We start from the raw sequence: 22,568 nt of genomic DNA, 5'->3' as shown, positions 1-22,568 counted from the left end.
CTATAAGAAACAAACCACAATATTTATAACATACAAATGATGCTGGTAATACAATATATTTCCTGATCATGTAAATCATATTGCCTTATTACACTCAGTAGATAAATATTAGTAACACAAAACATGACACAGAAAATACAACGCACTACCTAACCACATAATTCATGCTACTACTATAATTATACTTCAGCATAAATACACACGTGATGCTATCTATACAAACACCTTAATTTGTTACAACTTGTATATAATATCATTTATACAGAATACAATACAACACTATTTACTATGTGCTAACCAAAACATGACAATGCTCATATAATATATAACTCTTGATTATACTAAAACGAGTAAACTAGCCGTATGAAATAAATAAATTGTTTAAACTTACAGACATTACTAAGTTTACAAACACAATACTTTGTGATGATATATAAACAGTTCTATCACTAGAAATTACAATCTTTTAATAAAACACAAATTACTACACATAACATAACAGTTTTAGGATATAAAGATGAGCTTATTCATACAAAACTACTATGTTTTTACAATGCCCAAGTGAAACTAACTATGAAATATATCTTACATTTATTAAAATATACAACAAGAAACATGTAATGTTGCTATAGCAAGTTACATATTAGTTACTATGAATATGAGATAATTTTACCATCCATTCAAATAAATTACAAAACTCTTCGAAACAAATAAGCAAGTAAGAAATTTACTAATCAGTACAAAACAAATTTTGAAATTCTTAACTTTTTAGCTTATTTCTTGAAACCCTGTAAAAATAATATATATAGCACAACACATTTAATAAAAAAACATTCACAAACTGTTACAACTTTTAAGAGAAAAATTGATTTTAAGAAGCCCTTTTTATTAAATTGAACATCACAAGAAATTACAACAAATTATTATTTTAATAGGAAAGTGATTTTAGCTGAAATTTTACTACGCTTATATGATTATGACGGCCCGGCGTGGCCAAGCGTGTTAAGGCGTGCGACTCGTAATCTGAGGGTCGCGGGTTCGAATCCCCGTCACGCCAAACATGCTCGCCCTTTCAGCCGTGGGGGCGTTATAAGTTACGGTCGATCCCACTATTCGTTGGTAAAAGAGTAGCCCAAGAGTTGGCGGTGGGTGGTGATGACTAGCTGCCTTCCCTCTAGTCTTACACTGCTAAATAAGGGACGGCTAGCACAGACATCCCTCGAGTAGCTGTGTGCGAAGTTAAAAAAACAAACAATGATTATGACGTAACTGTTTAGAAAAATATTGTGATTTAGCAAATAATACAAACTGGATGCTTTCCTTACATTATTGCAGTTTACGTATGGTGATAATTGTCACAACAGATTACTTTTGTTATATCAAATAAATGATATTAACCATAGAAAATATTTTAATTGCTATTGCCTAAAAATTACTGCACAAGAAAAGATATAGCGTTGGTATAACTCTCGCGAATTTGGAGGTAAGTATTTTTACACTTCACTTCCACTAGAAATCACATTCTTTTCAATAAGACACAGATTATTACTCAATATAAAATAGTTCTTAGAATATAAAGATTAGCTTGTTTATACAAAAGTATTTTGCCATTAGAATTCCAAAATAAAACTAACTATAAAATACATTTTACAACTGTTAAAATATGCAATAAGAAACACGTAATGTTGCTATAACAAGGTATACACATTATTTTACTATAACTTACATATATTGCTTATTGTAGAGAACACAATGATTTTGTTTCACTACACAGGTGATAACTATAGGAAAATATTACATTGTTATAATCTAGAGATGATGCTAATTTTACAAGATACAATTCTTATGTTTTAAGACATGTGTGATTTTAACCACAGAAAATAGTTTAATTATTATTGCCTGAGAATGATTTTGTACAAATAGAGATAAAACGTTCGTATAAATCTCGCGAATTTGGAGATAACTATTTTATGGCACTTCACTAAAAGACGTGGTTATACTGTGATTGTTTAAAAAAACAAACATACCATGGTGTAACTAATGAGCACACGAAATTGCGAAAAATGTTAGTTCGAGGAAAAATTACGTTCACATCACCCAAACCTCGTGGCAATTGTAATGTGATTGTTTATTAGTTACTTCTAAGAGAAAGACTAGTATATTAGGAAAACGTTATGAGAAACATTGATTATTGAGACTAAAACCACGTAATTTATTCTTATTAGTTAGACAATAGCAATAATAATGTAATTACTAAGGAATAAAAAACAACTGTAACTTGATTAATCTTTGCAAAATGATATAAATACACTGCTAACACTGAAATAGCAACAATAACTGCTTATGCAATAATTACGAGCAACAACAACATATTTTGAAAATGTAGAGCAGAATCATCATATAAACTACGTATGTGTATATATATATATACTCGAAACTGAAATCATAATAATAATAAGTTAACTGTTAACCACAAAAGAAAGTTATACAATTCAAATATTTAAATTAAATCGACTTTTTTCTTTAGCTGAACAACACAGGATAATATTCTGTTACTTTCAAATGCAAATCACACAGCTACTAAGATATGAACAGGTACCAAAACACAAAGAAGCAAATGTAGGAACGGCTGATATCAGTCTTTAAAAATAATATAAACATGATAGCAGGGATGACTTTTGCCTAATCCCTGCATAATAATAATAGAACAGGCGCACTGTGTTGTAGAATGCTAACAGAAAAAAAAAAAGGAAAAATTAAACTCAACTGTGATTGAATAGTTATATATATATATATTGCTATATTGTATTTATACTTTAGTTCTAAATACAGTGAAGTTCCAACTGTAATATTTTTGTCAAGCTGATAGTTCCCGCTTCATCCCGTACTTTAGGTTTTCAAATGAACACTAAATTGCTGTAAGAATACTGTAAGAAATCAAAGTACAAAGGGTAATGATAACATCGTTTATAATAAAATCATGATTTTTAAAAATAACTACTTGTTATAATTACTAATAACACTTATCAAAGCGGGTACTTCGTTTGAAACTATATCATCTCAGTAAAACTGGTTAACATCAGTGTTTTGGATTTTGAGTTGTTATGTAATAAAAAAAAGGCAGAATAAAGATGAAAAGAATTTCAAACATTTTTTTCTATGATGTTTACAGACATTTCCAGAACTCGTAACTGAATCATTACATATATACTGTTATGAAAGAAAACACTATAAAGTATTGTAAAGTCCTGATGACCCATTGAGGAGATATTTAAAAAAAAATCCTTTTGATGAACAATCTGAGCCACTACTTCATAGGTAATTCTACTGCAAACTACAAGAGAATGTTTTAACAAAAGCTTTAAAGGTAGTTATTAATTTCAAAAAAATTGGAAAAAGTTTATAAATACTTAATGCATAATTTCTGAAAGGAAAAATATATTTAAGTATAATCAGATATTTCTATAATACACTACATAAAAATGTATCTGTTGTGAAGGGTTTACTATTATATACCTACGTGAATATCAATGTTTGTTTCAGTTAAAAATACGTTTGGAAGTGCATTTAACTTATACCGTTAAATATCTCTTGCGAAATTCCTGCTTATCCACTAAGAATGTAGAAAATTCTCGAGTGTAACAATCAACAATATATGTGAAAGTAAACATTAGTGTTTCGTCTATACTGTTTTCTAAACTGAAGTTTCGAAAAACTGTCCTTACACCTATAAATATAACCAATGCGACGCGCCAAAAAAGAGTATATATTATTGGTATCCAACAGTTGGTATACTATAAACCTCAGAATCTATAACTGTGATTAATACTTATTAGTCGGAATTTCAGATATATTAACCAGACACGTTTACAAATTTCGAACATTACAAACCATTTAACTTCAGTGAATTCCAATCGGACAAAAGTAATTTTTTTCGAAAACATTATATAACTTTATTGGTGGAAAACTAAACCCGCGACCCTCAGATTACGAGTCGAACGCCTTAATCCACCTGGCCATGCCGGGCCATCATAGGAGTAAGACGTAGGTTTTGAATAATTTATGTACATGTTTTACCGCCTACGTTGGAGCCACACATTAAATAAACATACATTTCCTTTCACAGTTTAGCAGTCATAAAAGTTTCAGATTCAAAAATAGATGTAAACACTATAGTTGCTATAGATTCTTTTTATAGAATATTGTATAGTAAATTGGAACGCATTTTCATGTACTGACTTTAAATTTATGTAAAACAAAATTAAAACATGAGAACTCTTGGTGATAACAAGAAATGTGCTTCAAATGCTAAATTACAAAAAAAGTGGACATCTTATTTCAACTGAAATGTAGAACGTCGAACTATAACATTGAAAACCACCAAGAGTTATCTAAGATGTTTTTACTTTTTGTCTTTAGTGGTCAAAAACTCGTTACAATGACCTTCTATTCCCGGACAGGGTGTGAAACCCTATGGGCTAGTGATTAACTTGCTAGGGTGAGAACGAAAAAAGTCAAAGGTTCGAGGCGCATGTCACTGAAATTTTTCATTTTCAGGTGTGGCTGTGTTATAAAAGTTACAGTCATTTAATTAGTTGATTTAAAGAACTTAATGTTCGAAATTAAAGACGCTCATACCTGAATCCTAAGAAACTCTGAACTGGTTGTTTAGTTAACGGACAAATAAAGTACCATTAGATGCCCTTCAGATTGAAAACTCAATTTTTCCCCTTCACTTGTTAGGTTTTTGTTTGTTTGTAGTTAAGCACAAAGCTATTTGCGTTGTGCCCACCATTGGTATCGAAACCCAGTTTGCAGCGTCATAAGCTAAGGCACTGAAGGCAAATTGTTAGCTAAAATATGAATACAACTAACATAATAATAATTAAGTAGAAGATGAAATTAGCATAATTAAACGATGTTAACATTAAACTTGTAAAAACAGCAATTTCAAAATTATGTACTGAACTGGCGAGAACAAAAGACTGGTTTACGTAATTATGAAACGCCACGAACCAACGCCATATTATCTCTTGCTGTAGTAAAACATGTCAACACCGTCAATAAGGATCAGTTCAACAGTAGTGGTTTCCATGAGATCTGCCATGGAAACATATACAGAGGAAGAACGACTGAGATCGATTTGAAAGCAATATATCGTTCCAGGCAAAACATTGTGGAAGTTGGGTGTTTTCAGGGTCCAACTGAATGAGCAGTTAACAAAACAACAAACTATAACATTGTTGTTTCGTGTGAAATCGAGAAACTATGTTCACCAGTTGCTCTGTCACCTGCACTATATACACTTAATAATTTCATCACCCAACTCCAAACACGAATGTACAATACTTTCTTGATGTCGTTTCCCACAACACAAAACTAACAGGTCTTCATTCCTGCTACCAGACGACAAGAACATTGTGTTTATTAAATGTACTTCTACGTAATTCACGTACATAATACAGTCTTTATGTCATTCTCTCACCAGTAGCGCACTATGATCCGGAGGCAATTCACAGAAAGAACTCGTTTTGTTTAGACTGAGATGATTTTTTAAAAATCTTCAACTTCTACATGAAAAAACGATTTAGGAGCATCTTTCAACATCGTAAAGTAATATAATCTAGATGTATCTTTTTATGTCACACGAGCAATACAGATTTTTAAATGTTTTTCAATAGAATATGACCTGAAAGATATTGAAAAGATTTATTATACAACATGTAAAATATATTGTAACAGCAAATTCACTCATCAGTTGAACATTATGTTCTTATTATCACCTCATATCCACATAAGCAATATGTTCTTGATGTGTTTTCAACTTACTTATGAGAAGTGCACTATTGATCCTGCTACATACACTATAGAACATAGACACTTAATGCTACTTGTCACACTACTTGATCAATGTAATTGCAAGGCGTTGTCTCAGATAAAAATTACAATTAATTTCTGCACAATATTTTAACTAAGCGTGAGGCATATGAGTAGACTCAAAACAATGCACCTTATCTTACATATCAGATTTTTTACTGAAACAGATCTTTTTATCGAAGAGTGGCTCATATGATGCATGGAATATTTGTACTGAATGAAACGTTTTTCATCTGACCTATGAAACCTTTGTTCCAAGCTCTATCTGAAACATCAGATTTATCTGTTAAACAAACAGTATCTCATCTGTTACAACAAATCTTTTTTGTTTTATTTATTTTTTAACCAGGCGAAATTATTTCACCTGACCCAACAGATTCTTCTGTCGAAGAAATTGTATCTCATTTAAACCACCAAGCATTTATTTGAAATGAAGCATGCTTAATTTTAGCTATTAGTTCCTTCTACTGAACGAAGAGTGTTTCATCTAACCTATCATATCTTTTTACCAAACGAAGTGTGCGTTTCATCTAAGACATTTTTCCAAACCAGTCGCATTTCATTTGACAAGTCAATTCTTTCAACTAAATGAAATTTGTTTCATCAGATCCATGAGATCTTTAAACTTAACAAATGTTCTTTCATTTGACCCATAAGAGCTTTCTACCAAACACAGTACACCTTAACTGATTACTGAAGTCTTTAAATTGAAGACTTTCCATCCAATCTGTCCTATCAGATGGTTCTACTTCTTTGTTTTCTCACCATGGTAACAAGTATATTGTGCTACTTTATTAGTTTCTCTCGATTTCATTATTTTAGGCTAAACAGCATAAATCACACATGATTTGAGTTTCTAGCTCATGTCCTTATATATGAAAAGATTCATATTAAGTACTGCAAGCTTGATAAATTCATTATTTTCATAAGTAAGAAGTGATTTTTTCTATAAAAATTACAGATTCGTCAAAAATAAAATAAACTATTCTCCGGAGATAAACAGTTTTATTTTACCCTAAATTTGTGTAGTTAGAAAGCTCACACAATTCGTATGTTTATAGCTTACAACAATCAGTTCCGTTTCAGCTCACATACGTCTGTGTTTAGGAGGTACGCAACTGCTGCTGATGTTAAATAATATAATGTTTGTGTTATTTTGCAGAATGATTTTTTAAAAAATAGTTTAATCACTAAGACACGTCCGACAGTTTCGTACTGTTTGAACATAACACTAACATAAAAAATCTCTGTTTCTATATATCTTAATGTAGCATTTAAAAATCTGAAAACCGTTTGAAGATAATGTGAGATATTTTTCGGATGAAAAATGTAAAGATGAGATTTGACAAAAGCGTTTACAATTTTTTTAAAAAATGTAATGACATTTGATTCTACTTATAATTTTATTGAACAACTCTACATAAAACCTGATCCTCTGCCTCATTTTTATCTTTCACAGTGTTCCTTAATTCAGAATACACATCTTATCTTGTCGCAAACCTAAACCTGATGAAGTAGTTGTTTTAACTATTCCTTTCAGCTCTGGGAGTATTATAATGTGACGGCAGATTTAACTTTTCGTTGGAAAAGAGTAGTCCAAGAGTTGGCAGTAAGTGGTGATCATCATCTGCTTTCTCTCTAGCTGTCGCGGGTGCAAATCCCTTTCACACTAAACATGTTCGCCCTTTCAGTCGTGGGGGCGTTATAATGTTTCGGTCAATCCCACTATTCGTTGGTAAAAGAGTAGCCCAAGAGTTGGGGGTGAGTGGTGATGACTAGCTGCCTTCCCTTTAGTCTTACACTGCTAAATTAGGGACGGTTAGCATAAAGATAACCCTCGTGTAGTTTTGCGCGAATTCAAAACAAACTCTAGCTTATCACTGCTAAACTGGGGACGTCTAGTGCAAATAACTCTCGAACACTTTTTCTCAAACTTCAAAACAAATCAAACAAAATCATAAGTAACACACAATAAATAAAGCTTAGAGATTTCATGCAAAATGAAAATTGTGAAATGCTTAAGTTTTAGTATATTAAAATCTTGAAAACAAATGTTTTAGATGAGGAAAACATAATAAATTATGAATACAAACAGCAAGAAAACTAAATCATGCATAAGGCGAAAATTAAAATTTAAAAAAGCATTTTTACATAAAGCAGTTATTATGAGTAAGCTTGTTAGTTTTTCTTATAGCAAAGCCACATCGGGCTATCTGCTCAGCCTACTGAAGGGAATCGAACCCCTGACTGTAGTGTTGTAAATCCGGAGACATACCGCTGTACTAGCGGGGGGCGTTATGAGTAAGACTAGTGTCTTATATTATGAAAAAATTCTAAGATACAGTATTTTGTGTGTGTATTTTTGTTATAGCAAAGTCACATAGAGCTATCTGCTGAGCCCACCGAGGGGAATCGAACCCCTGTTTTTAGCGTTGTATGTATTATTTTGCATCGAACTTCAAACTAAAATCTCTAACTATATTCAAATCTGTTACTTTGTTAATAATGTTAGCAGCAAGCTACATTCTGAGAGAAAAGTTAAAGATATGTTATTTTATTACTGTAATCTTGAACAATAAATTACAGTTAACATATTCTTTTATTTGTTTAAGGTTTTTGAATGTTAACAGAGCGCGTTGCTTACAATTTCTCTAAGTATTCCTATATTTTCTTGACAACATACTCCTTTTATACTTGTTTTTGGTTGGTTGTGTTCAGGATAATTCTGTAGTTCACGAATTGCTGTACTATATATACTTATTAAGAGTAACCTGTAGGTTATGAAAACTGTTGACTTAGAGTAAAATGACACTTTGTATTTTCAAACATACTTTATAACTTTAACTTTGTAATGTAGTATTCTCTTAATAATATTTATAATAAAGTTTTCTATTTGTTTAAAGTATTATTACAATTAGAGAAACAAGTAACAAGAAAATGTAGACAAACTTATTTGACACCTAATATAGTGTCGTGTGAGATTTAATAGAAATACTGTTACTAACCACTTCTGTAGCTCTGAGGATGTTTCTCTGTGTAAGAACAAAATGAAAAACTTTACACATAGAGATTTCAAATCATCACTGATACAAAGAGCCTAATCACACTAACAAATATATAGCTTTAAAGTTTTTTTAAGAATGTTATATAAAATACACACACTTCCATTTTAGATTGTAATTCCTCTTATTATTTAGTTAAACACGAACTTCTTCAGAGACTATCATCAGTTTGTTTGTTTTGAATTAACCACAAAGCAAAGCCATTCGTGCTTTGCTCACCATGGGTATCAAAACCCGTTTTTAGCAGTGTGAGTTTGCAGACATATTACTGTGAAACTGCGGGGGGGGGTAGATTTTTATCATCAGCAAGTCATGATGTGTGGTAAACTAGGATAAACAGATCTATTGAGGAATTAATGTGAACAGCAACAGAAAGTTCGAAATAGTATTCCTTGGAATTATGACGACGAATTACTGAGTTAGTTTTGAATTGACTGAAGCATGGATAGTTCCTATGAATCAAAATAGGTAAGCTTGTATATTCGAATATGAATATCCAAACAAAAGTACATGGAAAACGTTACCAAATACAAAATACCAGGCTGTTGCACATGAAATGTTGGATTTTCATGTGCAAATCTGAAACTCGATTCTTAATGGCTGAAAGAAAAGCATTATCGTAAATTTGTCAGAATGTTATAATATAGTATATTAAATGGTCCATTTCAAGCTCACTTTATTTTTCTTATTATCATATTTATAATCATATTTATATTGAATTTTGTCACCACGGATAGAACTGATATTCGTGTAATTTTCTTGTCACAATGCCGCGACAGCAGTTCGTAATATCAATCATGCATTTGGTGATGGCACAGCTAATGAGCACTCAGTACAACTTTGGTTTAGAAGGTTTCGCACTGGTGGCACAAGCCTTAGGGCGTTCCTCAGACAGCCAATAATGAGGAAGAACTGAAGGCATTAGTTGAATCAGATACCTGTCAAACTGTGGGAGAACTTGCCAACACATATTTTCGTTATTCAACAGTTTTCCAACATCTTGAAGCAATCAGTAACGTGAAAAACTCGATAAATGGGCACCTCATGAACTAACTGAAAGCTATCAAATAAGACGAGTTGACATTTGTTCCTCACTACTTACTCGCAACAAAAACAATCGGTTTCTCCATAGAATTGTCACCTGTGAAGAAAAATGGATTCTTTACCACAATTAATGACAACTTGGTTGGTGGTTTGACTACAAAAAAGCACCAAGCATATGCCAAAACGAGCTCCTTACCCTAAGAAGCTTATGGTCAGTGTTTGGTATTCGTCAGCAGGAGTAATCCATTAATCATTCTTAAACCTAAAAGGAACAATCATAGCAGAGAAATATTGTACTGAACTTGATAATATATATATGCATCAAAGTTGTCACGAAAACATCCAGTAATAGTCTGTTTCAGTGGATTCGCACTGCTTCATGACAACTCTCAACTTCATGTCTCTCACGTTACTGTCTAAAAACTAAACGAACTTCAGCATGAAACGTTACCTCATTTACCATATTCACCAGGTCTTTTCCCTACAGATTATAACTTTTTAAACATTTGGACATTTTATACAGAGAAAAAAAAACATTTGCAATTCAAAAATTAACTGAATATGCTTTCGAGGACTTAATTGCATCAAATGATGCCTACTTCTTTAAAGATGGCATTTATAAACCTGCAACTTGTTGGTAGAAGTGTATTGAGTCCAAAAGAGCTTATTTTGGTTAAATAAATTAATAAAAAACCAAGAATATGTATTTGTTTTACATTTTCATTTAAATATTCGGCATTCCATATGCAACAGCATGATATCTACAATTTTCTATAGAATAACTCAATAACTGCTCAACATGCTACGAATAGTTTAGAAACAATTACGTGATACTGATGGTAAGCCACTTTTTAAAACATGTGGTGTCTTAAACGTGGATAGTTTTCTGATTACGTACAAGCTAACAGTAAAGAGGAACAGTGTTACAAGTGTGGTGGGACAGTGTTATGAGTGTGAAGGAACAATTTTATTTTTATGGAAGAAAAATGTTACCAGTGTGAAAGAACAGTGTTACAAGTGTGGGGAGACAGTGTTATCAAAGTGGAAGAACAGTGTTACCTGTATAGAGGAAGAGTGTTACAGGTGTACAGAAACAATGCTATCATTACGGAATAATAGTGTTACCAGTGGGAAGGAAGAGTGTTATCAGTGTGGAGGAACAGAGCATCCAGTGTAAAGGAACAGTTTTATTTATATGGAAGAGAAAGGTTACAATTACAGAGGAAAAGTGTTATTAGTAATGAGGAACAGTGTTACTAGTGCAGAATAACATTGATACTGGCAATGAGAAGCATAGCTCTTAGTAATTAGGAACAACGTTGTCAGTGTTATCGGTAATATGGAACAATCTGTTAGGAAGTAGCCTATAGGTGTGGAGTAACAATTTTTGGTAATATGGAACAACCTGTCAATGTTGCTGGTAATGAGGAACAGTTTGTCAGGAAGTAGCCTATAGGTGTGGAGTAACAGTGTTACCGATAATGTGGAACAATCTGTCAGAAAGTATTCTATAGAAGTGGAGGAATAGTGTTAACGATAAAAATAAAGCATCTTTATAGATTATCTCTACAACATAGACTTCTGTACCTTGGTTCTTGTTCATATCACCATAGGTATTGAGTCGTTATTATATCAACCATGGCACCAGTACAAAGTGGTTATTGTACAATTTCTAGTACTATAATATTTCTTTCTTGTTTTAACGTTTAAAAAAGTTTATTTTCTCGTTGCACCTATGATGTAAGGAATTTTGTAGATATGCATTTACATACTGGGTTATGTAAAAGATACAGGTACAGTTATTATTGTACGGTTGGTACTAGAAAAAAATATTACGAGACAACAACTTAACTACTGATTGTTTCTGAGCAAGACGTTAGAAATTAAAGCGCGTTTGAAATGAAACAAATGTTTAGTTACGTTTACCCATGCTGTATAATTTTTTGTTTGTTTCTTAATTAGGAGCTAACACTTTGTTTCTCAAAATGATTGTTATTGTATCGCTTAACTTTATTTTCGGTGTTATGACAGCAAGAACACACTTATTAATACGAAATAATTAGGTATATTGATCGTTTTACTCTTAAACATGCTAAAAATATATTGAACTCCTGTACTTTAAATTATAGAAATGAGTTAACTTATATTATTGTGTGCAATTTACACTTTGATTTCATTATATGCTAAGTATATAGATAATACTTGATTAGGGGTGAGATTAGGATTCCACAACTTATTAAATATTATAATGAATTATGATAGGCCATTTTATTGAAAAACAAATAAATCACATCTGTAAATAATTATTGCATTAATTAATTATACTCTACGACTTTGCGTGGCTTGATTGTTAGGGCTTTCTACTTGATATCTATGGATTACGGGTTCGAATTTCCTCATTTTTCATTCTCGGCCTTTCAGCCGTGGGGCATTATTTTTTGATGGTGGATCTAATTTTTTGTTGGTAAAACAGTTCAAGAGTTGGCGGTAGGTAGTGTTAACTGGTTCCTTTTCCTTTAACCTATCACTTCAAAACTAGAGGGCCCGGCATGGCCAGGTGGGTTAAGGCACTCGACTCATAATCTGAGGGTCGCGGGTTCGAATCCCCGTCGCACCAAACATGAACGCCCTTTCAGCCGTGTGGACATTATAATGTTACAGTCAATTCCACTATTCGTTGGTAAAAGAGTAGCCCAAGAGTTGGCGGTGATGATTAGCTGCTTTCCCTCCAGTCTTACACTGCAAAATTAGGGATGGCTAGCGCAGATAGCCCTTGAGTAGCTTTGCACGAAATTCAAAACAAATAACAAACAAACTATCAAAAACTAAAGACTGCTATAGCAGATGTAATTTTGTTGGAAATCTCGCAAATAAACAGACGAAGCTATGTTATAGAGATAAGTTACAAATACTCTCTATAAAAGCACTTGACGCAATTGGAAATACGATTTACTGAAAGTAAACAATAGAAGTATCAGAACTCACAACTAGAAAATGAAATACTAATTCTTTATTCTTCTAAAGAAGAACAGTGAACTATTCAAAAGTGCCTTAATTTCGGGTCTCATTTGAAAACTATTAATTTTCAATTTCTCTTTTATCGAAACAGAGCAGAGGACACATTCTGTATCAGTATATGTATTTACATTCCCATGAAAAAAATCCATCTTTAAAGAAATCTATACCATTTTCGTAAGTTATAATAGCTAGTAATATTAATTGTTATCATGTAATTTTGATTAGATTTCACTTTGATGAAAAGTATCTTTCAACAATAACCGACACTATTACCTTGTAGAAAACAAACTGTTTATTAAATTATGTTCACATTGCCTGTAGCTATTTTAGAAGGTAATTACTAAACCTGCTATGATTTTTATTGACTGCAAATTAATGTTTTAATTTGCTAGCTCTTGTTTGCTTAGCTAACAAGATATGTGATTAGATTTCGACAAAAAAACTTGATATAACTAGTACTACTCTACTGTGTACGAAACTCGTGCTTTTTAAATATAAAAAATCTGAAAAAATAAATATTTTTATATTTCTCTGAATTCTTTCTGTAAAATATCTGCCACGTTTACTTTATAACATTATTTTTTCTCACACATTATTTCATTATAAAAAAATGAACTGTTGTTTTGAATTAAGCTACACAATGGGCTATCTCTGCTCTATCCACCACGGGTATCGAAACCCGGTTTTTAACGTTGTAAGTCCGCAGACATACCGCTGAGCCACTGTGGGACAAAAACGCGCTATAGGCTCATATTCAAAGACAACAATTATATTTTTAGCTAAATACATATCGATTAATTGTACATGTAAGATAAAGGGGTACTTTCGTACATAAAAGGGTCATTTTATCAGTAAATGACATTGCTTATAATGTTTTTTCGAAACACAAACAAATCTTCTGAGAAATCAATACAAAAAAGTCTGCTTTAAAAAAGTGTCCTAAAGACGTATATTTTTATATAAAAATCAAGTTTTCAGTAGAGGAATATGCTAAGGGTCGATTAGTACTGTAAAACATTTAACACTGCTTGGTGTACACTAAAGAATAAAAGAAGGCAAGTTGACTGAGATTATACGTACATGATAAGTATTCTCGACATGAGATAATATATCGATAAATAATTTTGGATCACAGCAAACAAAGGAGTGAAGCTTCATTATAAGACAAGTACACTAAAAGAGCAATCTTTAATATAAAACACATCAAGGTCTTTAGAGGAATACATTAAAGGAGTAAACATTTATTATAAAGTACGTCAAGGTCGTTAGAGGAATACACTAAAAAGTAAATCTTTGTTATAAAGTACGTCAAGGTCGTTAGAGGAATACACTAAAAAGTAAATCTTTGTTATAAAGTACGTCAAGATCGTTAGAGGAATACACTAAAAAAGTAAATCTTTGTTATAAAGTACGTCAAGGTCGTTAGAGGAATACGCTAAATAAGTAAACTTTATTACAAAACAAGCTTGAAATGAGGAATTAACGAAAAAATAAGACTTTCAAAATACAAAAACGAGGTTTATATAAACGGATCACCAAAGGTGTAAGATTTTCTTATAAAATAGAATAAAATATAGTAAAGAAAAATACTTTTATAATTGAAACTAGACTGACGTACAAAGAAATAAGGGAGGAATTAAACGATATAATAACGGATCAGGTTGACATTATAAAATACAATGGAAAATAGTAAATGTTTATAATAAAAACGAGTATTAATGGGAGTAATACAATGAATGGCGGAACTTTAATAGCAAAAAGCAAAATTTACATAGAATGATACACTACAGATTTTATGTTTTAAAATAAAAAAACGGAGGATAAAATAGAGAAATACGAAAGAGCAATATACTTTTGAAAACAAAAGGTAGTTGATGCAGAGAGCAACATTAGGGTACCATAAGTTTACAATTAAAATAAGGTTCTAAACATTGAAGGAGTAAGCTTTTAGATTAAAGAAGGAAGAGACGTGAATGGATAATATGAAGGTGTAAACCTTTGTATCAAAAGTGAGGACTTCAAGGAAGATTATGCCAAAGAAAGAAACTTTAATAATAAAAACGGTATATTAGAGAGAGAAAAAATGTTCATCTTAAATAATCATTGAAAAGTTATACTATTATAATGAAACTGAATCAAAATAAAACTAGTTTGCTCAGTAAGTTTTTTAAAGATCTTAAAACAGAAATAAGTTATCATAAAGGATTGTATCAAAGGTGTAAAATAGTACAATAATAATGATGACGATGAGGAATGACATATTGAAAGAGCAAACTTTTACAATGAAAACAAAGTTAACGTAGAGGGATTAATTGAAGGAGTAAACTATTACAATAAAAACAAATGTTGCATAGAGGAATACACTGAGGTAGAAAGCTTTTACAATAAAAACAAAGCTGATCTAGAGAGATACAATGAAGGAGTAAACTTTTTACAACAAAAACATATCTGACCTAGAGACATACACTGAAAGAGTAAACTTTTACAACAAATATAATGCTCACTTACAGGTATACCCTCAAGGGAAAAAGTTTTACAAAAAAAAACAAAGTTGACCTATGGTGTACACTGAAAGAGTAAACTTTTAATTAAAAACAAAGTTGACCGAGATAAATAAACTGAAAGAGTAAACTTTTAATTAAAAACAAAGTTGACCTAGATAAATACACTGAAAGAGTAAACTTTTAATTAAAAACAAAGTTGACCTAGATAAATACACTGAAGGAGTAAGAACTTTTTACAACGAAATCCAAGTTGACGTAAAGGTTTGAATTATAAGAGCAAGTTTTGTTAATAAAGACAAAGAAGGGTTTTGAACTATATTCCGAGGAAAAGTGCTTGTACAAGAGCAGTACCTTGCCGCAGAGGAATATACTGAGTATCTCAAGACGTCTAGTATGGCTATTAACACTGAAGTCAAACTAAAGCAGAGAACAATGTTTCGAACTTTTTAGGTCATCTTTAGGTTAACATACTCTCTCAGCCGTTTTGAGATACATTTTTACTTCAAGTGGGTTTTTCATCATCACGGAGAGGAATGTACTGATGGTTTCATCTTAGACGTTATGAACAAAATAGACCTACAGACAAGTATCGAACAGCTGTACTTGTAACAGAATTAACTTTCAAACATGGTATGAAGTTTATACTGAGATCTCACAGTTGTGGGATAAAAAAACAATATTATTTTGAGAAGATATAATTACAAATGTAGGTTTTCAGGATACAACCAACGAGATGCTGTTTGGGGTGTACTAAGACAATATGTATACATATGAAATACTGAACATGTGTACCTGAAGTATCGTACGTGTCTCAGTTTGAAACATATATTTGGTCAGATATGTAAACCTTCTTCTTATAATCTTTTTTTCTATGTTCTTTTAATATCAAAGGATTTATTAGATATACTGAATGCATAATGTTAAAAGTGTATATAAATACTCTTCATATCCTCGTTTTACAGTAAATATTTTTACATCTTTCTTCAGTACTCCTACCTCATCTTATCCTTTATCTTCTTGTGCTTTTGAAAGACTTGATTGTGGTGTTTCTTAACGTTACACTAATGTTCGTTTTTATAGAAATTTTCACATTGGTTTATTGATGTATGTAAACTAAATATACATATGTATGTATTTACTGTTTATAATTATTCATATAAATAATTTTATTCAATATATATAGTCTTCTAGATATCTTTACAGCTAAATAATTTTGATACTTATTTATTTGACAATTAGAACGAGTTTTTTTACATCTATGACTTTGAATGAGAATTGTTAATATAAATATTAGTTCTTTCTGTCTGTACATGTCACTTTGCTTACGGTGAAGAAAACTATATACTCCAAAATAATATAGAATAGCAAAACTGAGAGTTTATAGACTTAAAAGTAAAATATAATAGCACTATGAACTATTCTTAATGTGTTTTATATACTGTGGAACACAAGTGACACACAATAATAGTTTAATAACGTGAGGTTTAAAGTAAACTTTTTCAATGCCCTGTTTGTGACAGTAGTTTTACATGCATCATGTTGTTACCTTCATGTCTTTAGTTAAAAATCGTATCAACTACAGAATTTAGTTTTATTTCTCGCAACTCTCTTAGAAGTGTTAATTTATGAAACATGTTATCTTTGAACTCCTAAGTTTTAATTGTCAAGTTAGAAAAATTTTGTTACAGAATAATTTTTTTTTTTTAAAGCGTCCGGTCATACACGCGCGCAATTATGATACTTTGTAATACTGATGGTCAGTCACCTTTCAAGATACTTGTATGTCTCCTTTAACTGTTTTAAGTTGTTGTAAACTTATTTAATTTGTGTTTCAGTGGAATATTTTTCCTGATTTTAATGTGTAACAACAATTTTGTTCTGGACAAATCCTTCACAACTCTGAGACAGAAGCTATTAGAGCCTACAATAAGTTTTCACCCAAAGAGAAGCTACTGAACTCATTACTAATCAAAACGTATCTGTTTATAATGTTAGAGGAATATCTTAAACAGAAGTAATTTTTCTATAAATTATCTGTTAATAATTTTTTATGTTAGAAACTTATTATATTTGGACCCCAAAAATGTTTCACGTGACGTGTACTGGAATGGTGAATTCCAAGCCAGAAGTGTGTTTAGTGACTCAGGAAATACGTTTATTCTTACAGTTTCAGAACAACCTTGGACTGTGAATATTAAGCAGTCTTTCAGCCAAGATTTCATTTTCACCTTATATGAACAGAAACACGAAAAAACCGTTAATATTTAGGATAAATGTTCGAAATATTAAACATTTCATTACTGTCATGAACACACGTCCCCTACTTCATTGTTGATAAAAACGAATTAGTTGATACAAAAGTAAGGTTTTTTGTTTCGTAATGAAATTTCAAATCTTTTTAATGGTTATATGAAATTATATATTAATCCATGCTTGAGAAATTCAGTAAATATATGTTTAATATAGTGAAGAAACACAGCCCTTTCCTGATCTCTGATGTAAACAAGCCATACACTTTGCGAGAAAAGCAACTGACTACAGGAGTTTCCTCCACGGTCCGCGCTCAACTTATAATACAACCGCGCGCAAGTGATTGTGATAATATTCTTGAATTCAAAGCTTGGTGAGGAGTTGAGAGTTGAAACTCGTGAATTAAAAAAAATGGCAGATACATCGAAAATTAAGGCCGGCAAACCGAAAAAGCTAAAAGTTGTCCCAACCCATCCTAAAGTTTCAGTTATGGTTTATACTGCCATTACTGACTTGAAAGAACGTGGTGGGTCGTCGCTACAGGCTATAAAAAAATACATCGCTTCACACTACAAAGCAGATGTAGAAAAACTAAATCCTTTCATCAAGAAGTACTTGAAAACTGGAGTTACAAATGGCACCCTAACCCAGACTAAGGGAAAAGGTGCAAGTGGGTCTTTTAAGGTTAGTACAGCCGGTATGAAAATAACGGAAAAACCCGTGTCTAAACCACCCAAGAAAAAAGCTGTTGTCCGTAAACCAGCCAAGCCCACGAAACAAGCTGCCCCAAATAAGCAGAAGACTGCTAAAAAAGCCGCAAAAATAAAATCACCAGTTAGAAAGCCTGCAAGAGCTCCAAAGCCGAAGACTCCAAAAAAGGCGAAGCCGGTAAAGAAATCTGCAGCCAAGAAGGGGAAGAAGTAGACGTTGCTGCATCCTTTAATATCATCATTGGTCCTTTTGAGGACCATCACATCCTGCTAAAGTGAAGTCAATTAATATCGCACCTATGATGTATGCTTGTGCGTATTTTAATTACTGTTAGTGTGTGTGTGTATGTGTATAACTTATGAGTTAATAACTGAAAATTTATTCTAAATCCTTAAGTAATTTAATATCTTCACTCATATGTATATGAGTGTATATGTATATGTATATATATATATACACACACACACACACACACAAAATTTGCCCACCATTTTAAACTATGTAAAAGGTGTTTTTTATGGATACGTGCTGTTAATATTTAATGGAACTAAACATACAACTGATTAATATAAATACTGTGGAAGATGGATTGTTGCCGTTTGAAAAGTTGGAGTTTATATGTAACAATAACTGTACAGTTAGTTTGTGGTGGCTTAAAAGATGATTTTGTTATTAGTACAGAAGTTGTAAATAAGACTTAAGGTATCGGTAGCATATATAGTTTAGGTTTAAAATATAACGGTTCGGTTTCGAGTAATAACACAAAATAAGGTTTAAGAGATAGTATTAAAAAACGAGGTTTATATATAAAATTTAGCATTAGCGTAAAGGATAATGGCAGTAAAAGTTTAACAGTCATAACAGTTGAGAGGTATTAGTAACATATTTTAGATATGACATGTACTGTTATAATAAATAGCAGTATTTGAAATCGTAACATTTGACTAAGAGATAGTGGGATGGTTTAAATATAAAATATTGTGTTAGCGTTATACTTTACATAAGGAAACAAAAACGAAGTTGAGCAAGTTGGGTATTATGATCCGTACGTATTATGATTAGTAGGTAATACTAACGGCTCATTTCCGATATTTTTGCTTATTTTTAATCGTTCTACATCTTAACGCTAAGTTGTTCTCAGCTTGTGTGAAAAAAATGTTATTGAATTTTGTAATTAATTTAGTAGTGTAGAAACTGAAACTAAATTCAATCAACTAAACTTTGTTAGGCTTAACACTGTCAAATCTTCTAAGCGATGTGCTACACATTTCTCATGTTATGCCGTAAAAATGTATTGCTAAGATTACCTTAAACTCGACATAAGCAATAATAACACATATAATTAATATGATAAGCCAAAAGGAAAGAAAATCGATGCAACATTTATGTAAATAACTATCATATAGCCCGTCAAACGTGACGAGGCAAAGTACCACAATCTCCACCCAAATATACCCTAACCTCACATTTCATAAGACAAATAAATAAATCTTGGGAAATCAAGTTTGACCAACGAAGAGGTAAGAAAGTGCAGTAGAGGCACTCAAACTTCGGTAAGTTCAATTGTGAGCTAATCAAAATTAATATCATTCATGAAACGAGTTCGTGGCGTATTCATTGAATATTTTTGGTAAAATTAGTTAGATTAACAATTGTTAATGTATAGAAAGGCTTGTGCGTTTAGGTAACACGGCGTACCAGCAATGGCTTTTATGTCATGATACATAAGAACAAAAGTATAGCCTAATTTTATTGTTAGTCTAAGTACTGAAAGCATAAAATGAAATGTATAGAAAACGAAACTGGAAAAAAATATTTCTTGCTTTCTTTGTTCAGAGTTTCCTTTGATTGATGAAGATTTTTTTGGTTAAAAACGTTGGTGACATAAGAGAAACTAGCTTAATTCAGAAACGGTTTAATTTTAAAACTGTATCAATATGTTTACTTGTATGATATATTTTATGCACTTGATGCGAGGTCAGGTGATACCAACACTCACTACTCTTATAAGGTTTCATGGACCCCATGCACTTCGTCACTAAAATCGTAATGGGCAGACAGTAATCGAACTATTCTATCTGTATGAAAATATTTTGACTTTTATGATTCTTCCTATTTCAAGATATCAAGCATGACGTGACACACACACATACTGGTTTTTACATAGGTTAGATGATAACATGCTAAAAGTAACTGTCGATGAAATAAATGCGTATATGATAATATCCTTAGTCATGATATAACAATATTAATCCAATAACAGGGCGATAAAGTATCCACACACAAACAAAAAATCGGGACAGTCCAGTCTGTGCTCCTAACTTCAAAATAGTTATTATAAATTTGAAACAATTTAGCCTTTATTTAATGCACTTTAAATATATTTTACTGTTCCACAATACTTTCAAATATATTAATGTTTGTATTGTTTTTGAAGTAATTTCAGCTACCTTTTCAGTGATAGATACAAAACAAATGATAAAAAATTATAAAATTATACAACCAAGAAATTATTAATTATTCTCTCTCTGTCCATCCTAATATAGGCTACTCATACCCAGATTTATTTAAGAATCCGTAACATTTTCGAACATAATTCGTTTAGGTTTTAACATCACTTTGAAACTTTTTAAATATATTTATATGAAGAATGAATAAAATATACAAGTTATGTTTTTCATTGAATAGTTGTAAAATTAAGTAGAACTATTAAGTGTTTTGAAGATGAGTACTGTTTAACTGTCTACACAACCAGACGTGGGTTTTACACGCACGAGAGTTTGGTAGCAGGAGAGTACGTGCTACAATAACGAGTGAGTCAAGTAGGCCAATTACATTCGTTATTCTATATGACTGACAGTTTGATGCCGTTCTCATAAAATCGGGATGTCCCGAGAACTTTTGTAGGGGCAGTGGAACAAACTACCAAAGAAAAAATGAGACCATCCCAGCAAAACTGGGAAGTCTGGTGACCCTATGCAGTAATAAGGTGCATTATTAGAAAACAAATAAGGATGCTAATATGAGATTAATTAGGAAAAAAACTGTATGAGAATGAATACACGTGCACTAGTAATTTTAAGTAACCTAAGAATTAAGGATGTCGAAATTCCAAACTTTAAATATTTAAAAGCTAAACTCTTTCAGAGACTTGATGCTATTAGACGTTTGCACAAACAATAATTTATATTACATGAACCGAGGATGTAAAATAGAGCATGCAAGTGTCAGGTTACATTAATAACATTAAAATCTTAACTCCAGTTATAAAACGAAGTATCGCAATTAAGTTAAAAACTAACACATGTTAAAAAGGTGACCAATGCTGTACATTAGTAGGATTATGAACAGACTGTCTAGGTTTCACAACGAGATAAATAACACAGCTTAGTTAATAAAAAGGTGTGAATTTAACTCAGTCTCTATGATGTTCTATGTTAACTCACGGTATGTAAGTTTATTGTTTATTCCACTAATTTATCCTACAGATTTGGATCTAATTGGCCCAGATTAGGCAGACGCACTCCGGATAGCTCTGGGAGTGTAATTATCTATACGGCGCGGCCTCTCAACCAAAGTTGTATCAAGAGGAACTGAAACTGTCCAAAAGGTGACGGGAGTTTAATAGTAGGTATTCAAGACCATTGAATATGATATCAGATTTTGTGTTCCTGGTACCCTTTGAGATTCACAGAATGCAATGTTTGGAAAATCTGTTCGTAACCGCGAATACAGCCAGAATAAGAATAATAATAACACAGTCATATAAATGTTTACCAGATATCATATTTCAAAAAGTTTTTATGTAGAAATACGGTCTCCAGTTAGTGTTATGAATTGTGCGAGTGTGTTAGAACAGTGCGTGAGAGATATTTTAAACATAACCGAGTTCAGAGAAAGCACAATTGACAATTCAAAACTTGGAAATATATTCAAGGGCATGGCTAGACAGACAAAAAGATCCAACTTTATGTGACTGAAATTACTGTCAAGGAGAGAAGATGTTTTAGGACTTAAATTTAGAGCATACATCAGATAGATTCGAATATACTGTAATTTATTTGGGGCAAGTCACACGACGTCTTCAAACAGAGTAAGTTCA

General features: G+C 31.8%; 1 protein-coding gene and 1 long non-coding RNA gene across 3 annotated transcripts in view; one reads left to right on the top strand and one right to left on the bottom strand.

The window, feature by feature from the left end:
* The window catches only part of LOC143227446 (uncharacterized), a 43,268-nt gene extending 22,974 nt beyond the window's left edge, over positions 1 to 20,294 (top strand). The window contains exon 2 of the mRNA XM_076458892.1: positions 18,096 to 20,294. Coding sequence (XP_076315007.1) covers positions 18,096 to 18,679 — 584 coding nt within the window. The 3' untranslated portion in view covers positions 18,680 to 20,294. The remainder of the gene's footprint in view (positions 1 to 18,095) is intronic.
* Positions 1 to 22,568, bottom strand: part of LOC143225959 (uncharacterized) — a 49,606-nt gene that overhangs the window by 386 nt on the left and 26,652 nt on the right. Inside the window, exon 3 of one of the 2 annotated variants that reach the window (XR_013014217.1) lies at positions 9,227 to 10,080. The exons of the other annotated variant lie outside the window; for it this stretch is intronic. This is a non-coding gene — a long non-coding RNA (uncharacterized LOC143225959). Of the gene's footprint in view, positions 1 to 9,226; positions 10,081 to 22,568 lie in introns of those variants that run through there. 2 annotated transcript variants of the gene reach the window in all.

This window comes from Tachypleus tridentatus, chromosome 9 (genome assembly GCF_004210375.1).
Source record: "Tachypleus tridentatus isolate NWPU-2018 chromosome 9, ASM421037v1, whole genome shotgun sequence".
Taxonomy (NCBI): Eukaryota; Metazoa; Arthropoda; class Merostomata; order Xiphosura; family Limulidae; genus Tachypleus; species Tachypleus tridentatus.
Note: the sequence above shows the minus strand (reverse complement) of the source record. Positions and strands in the feature narration are given on the sequence as shown.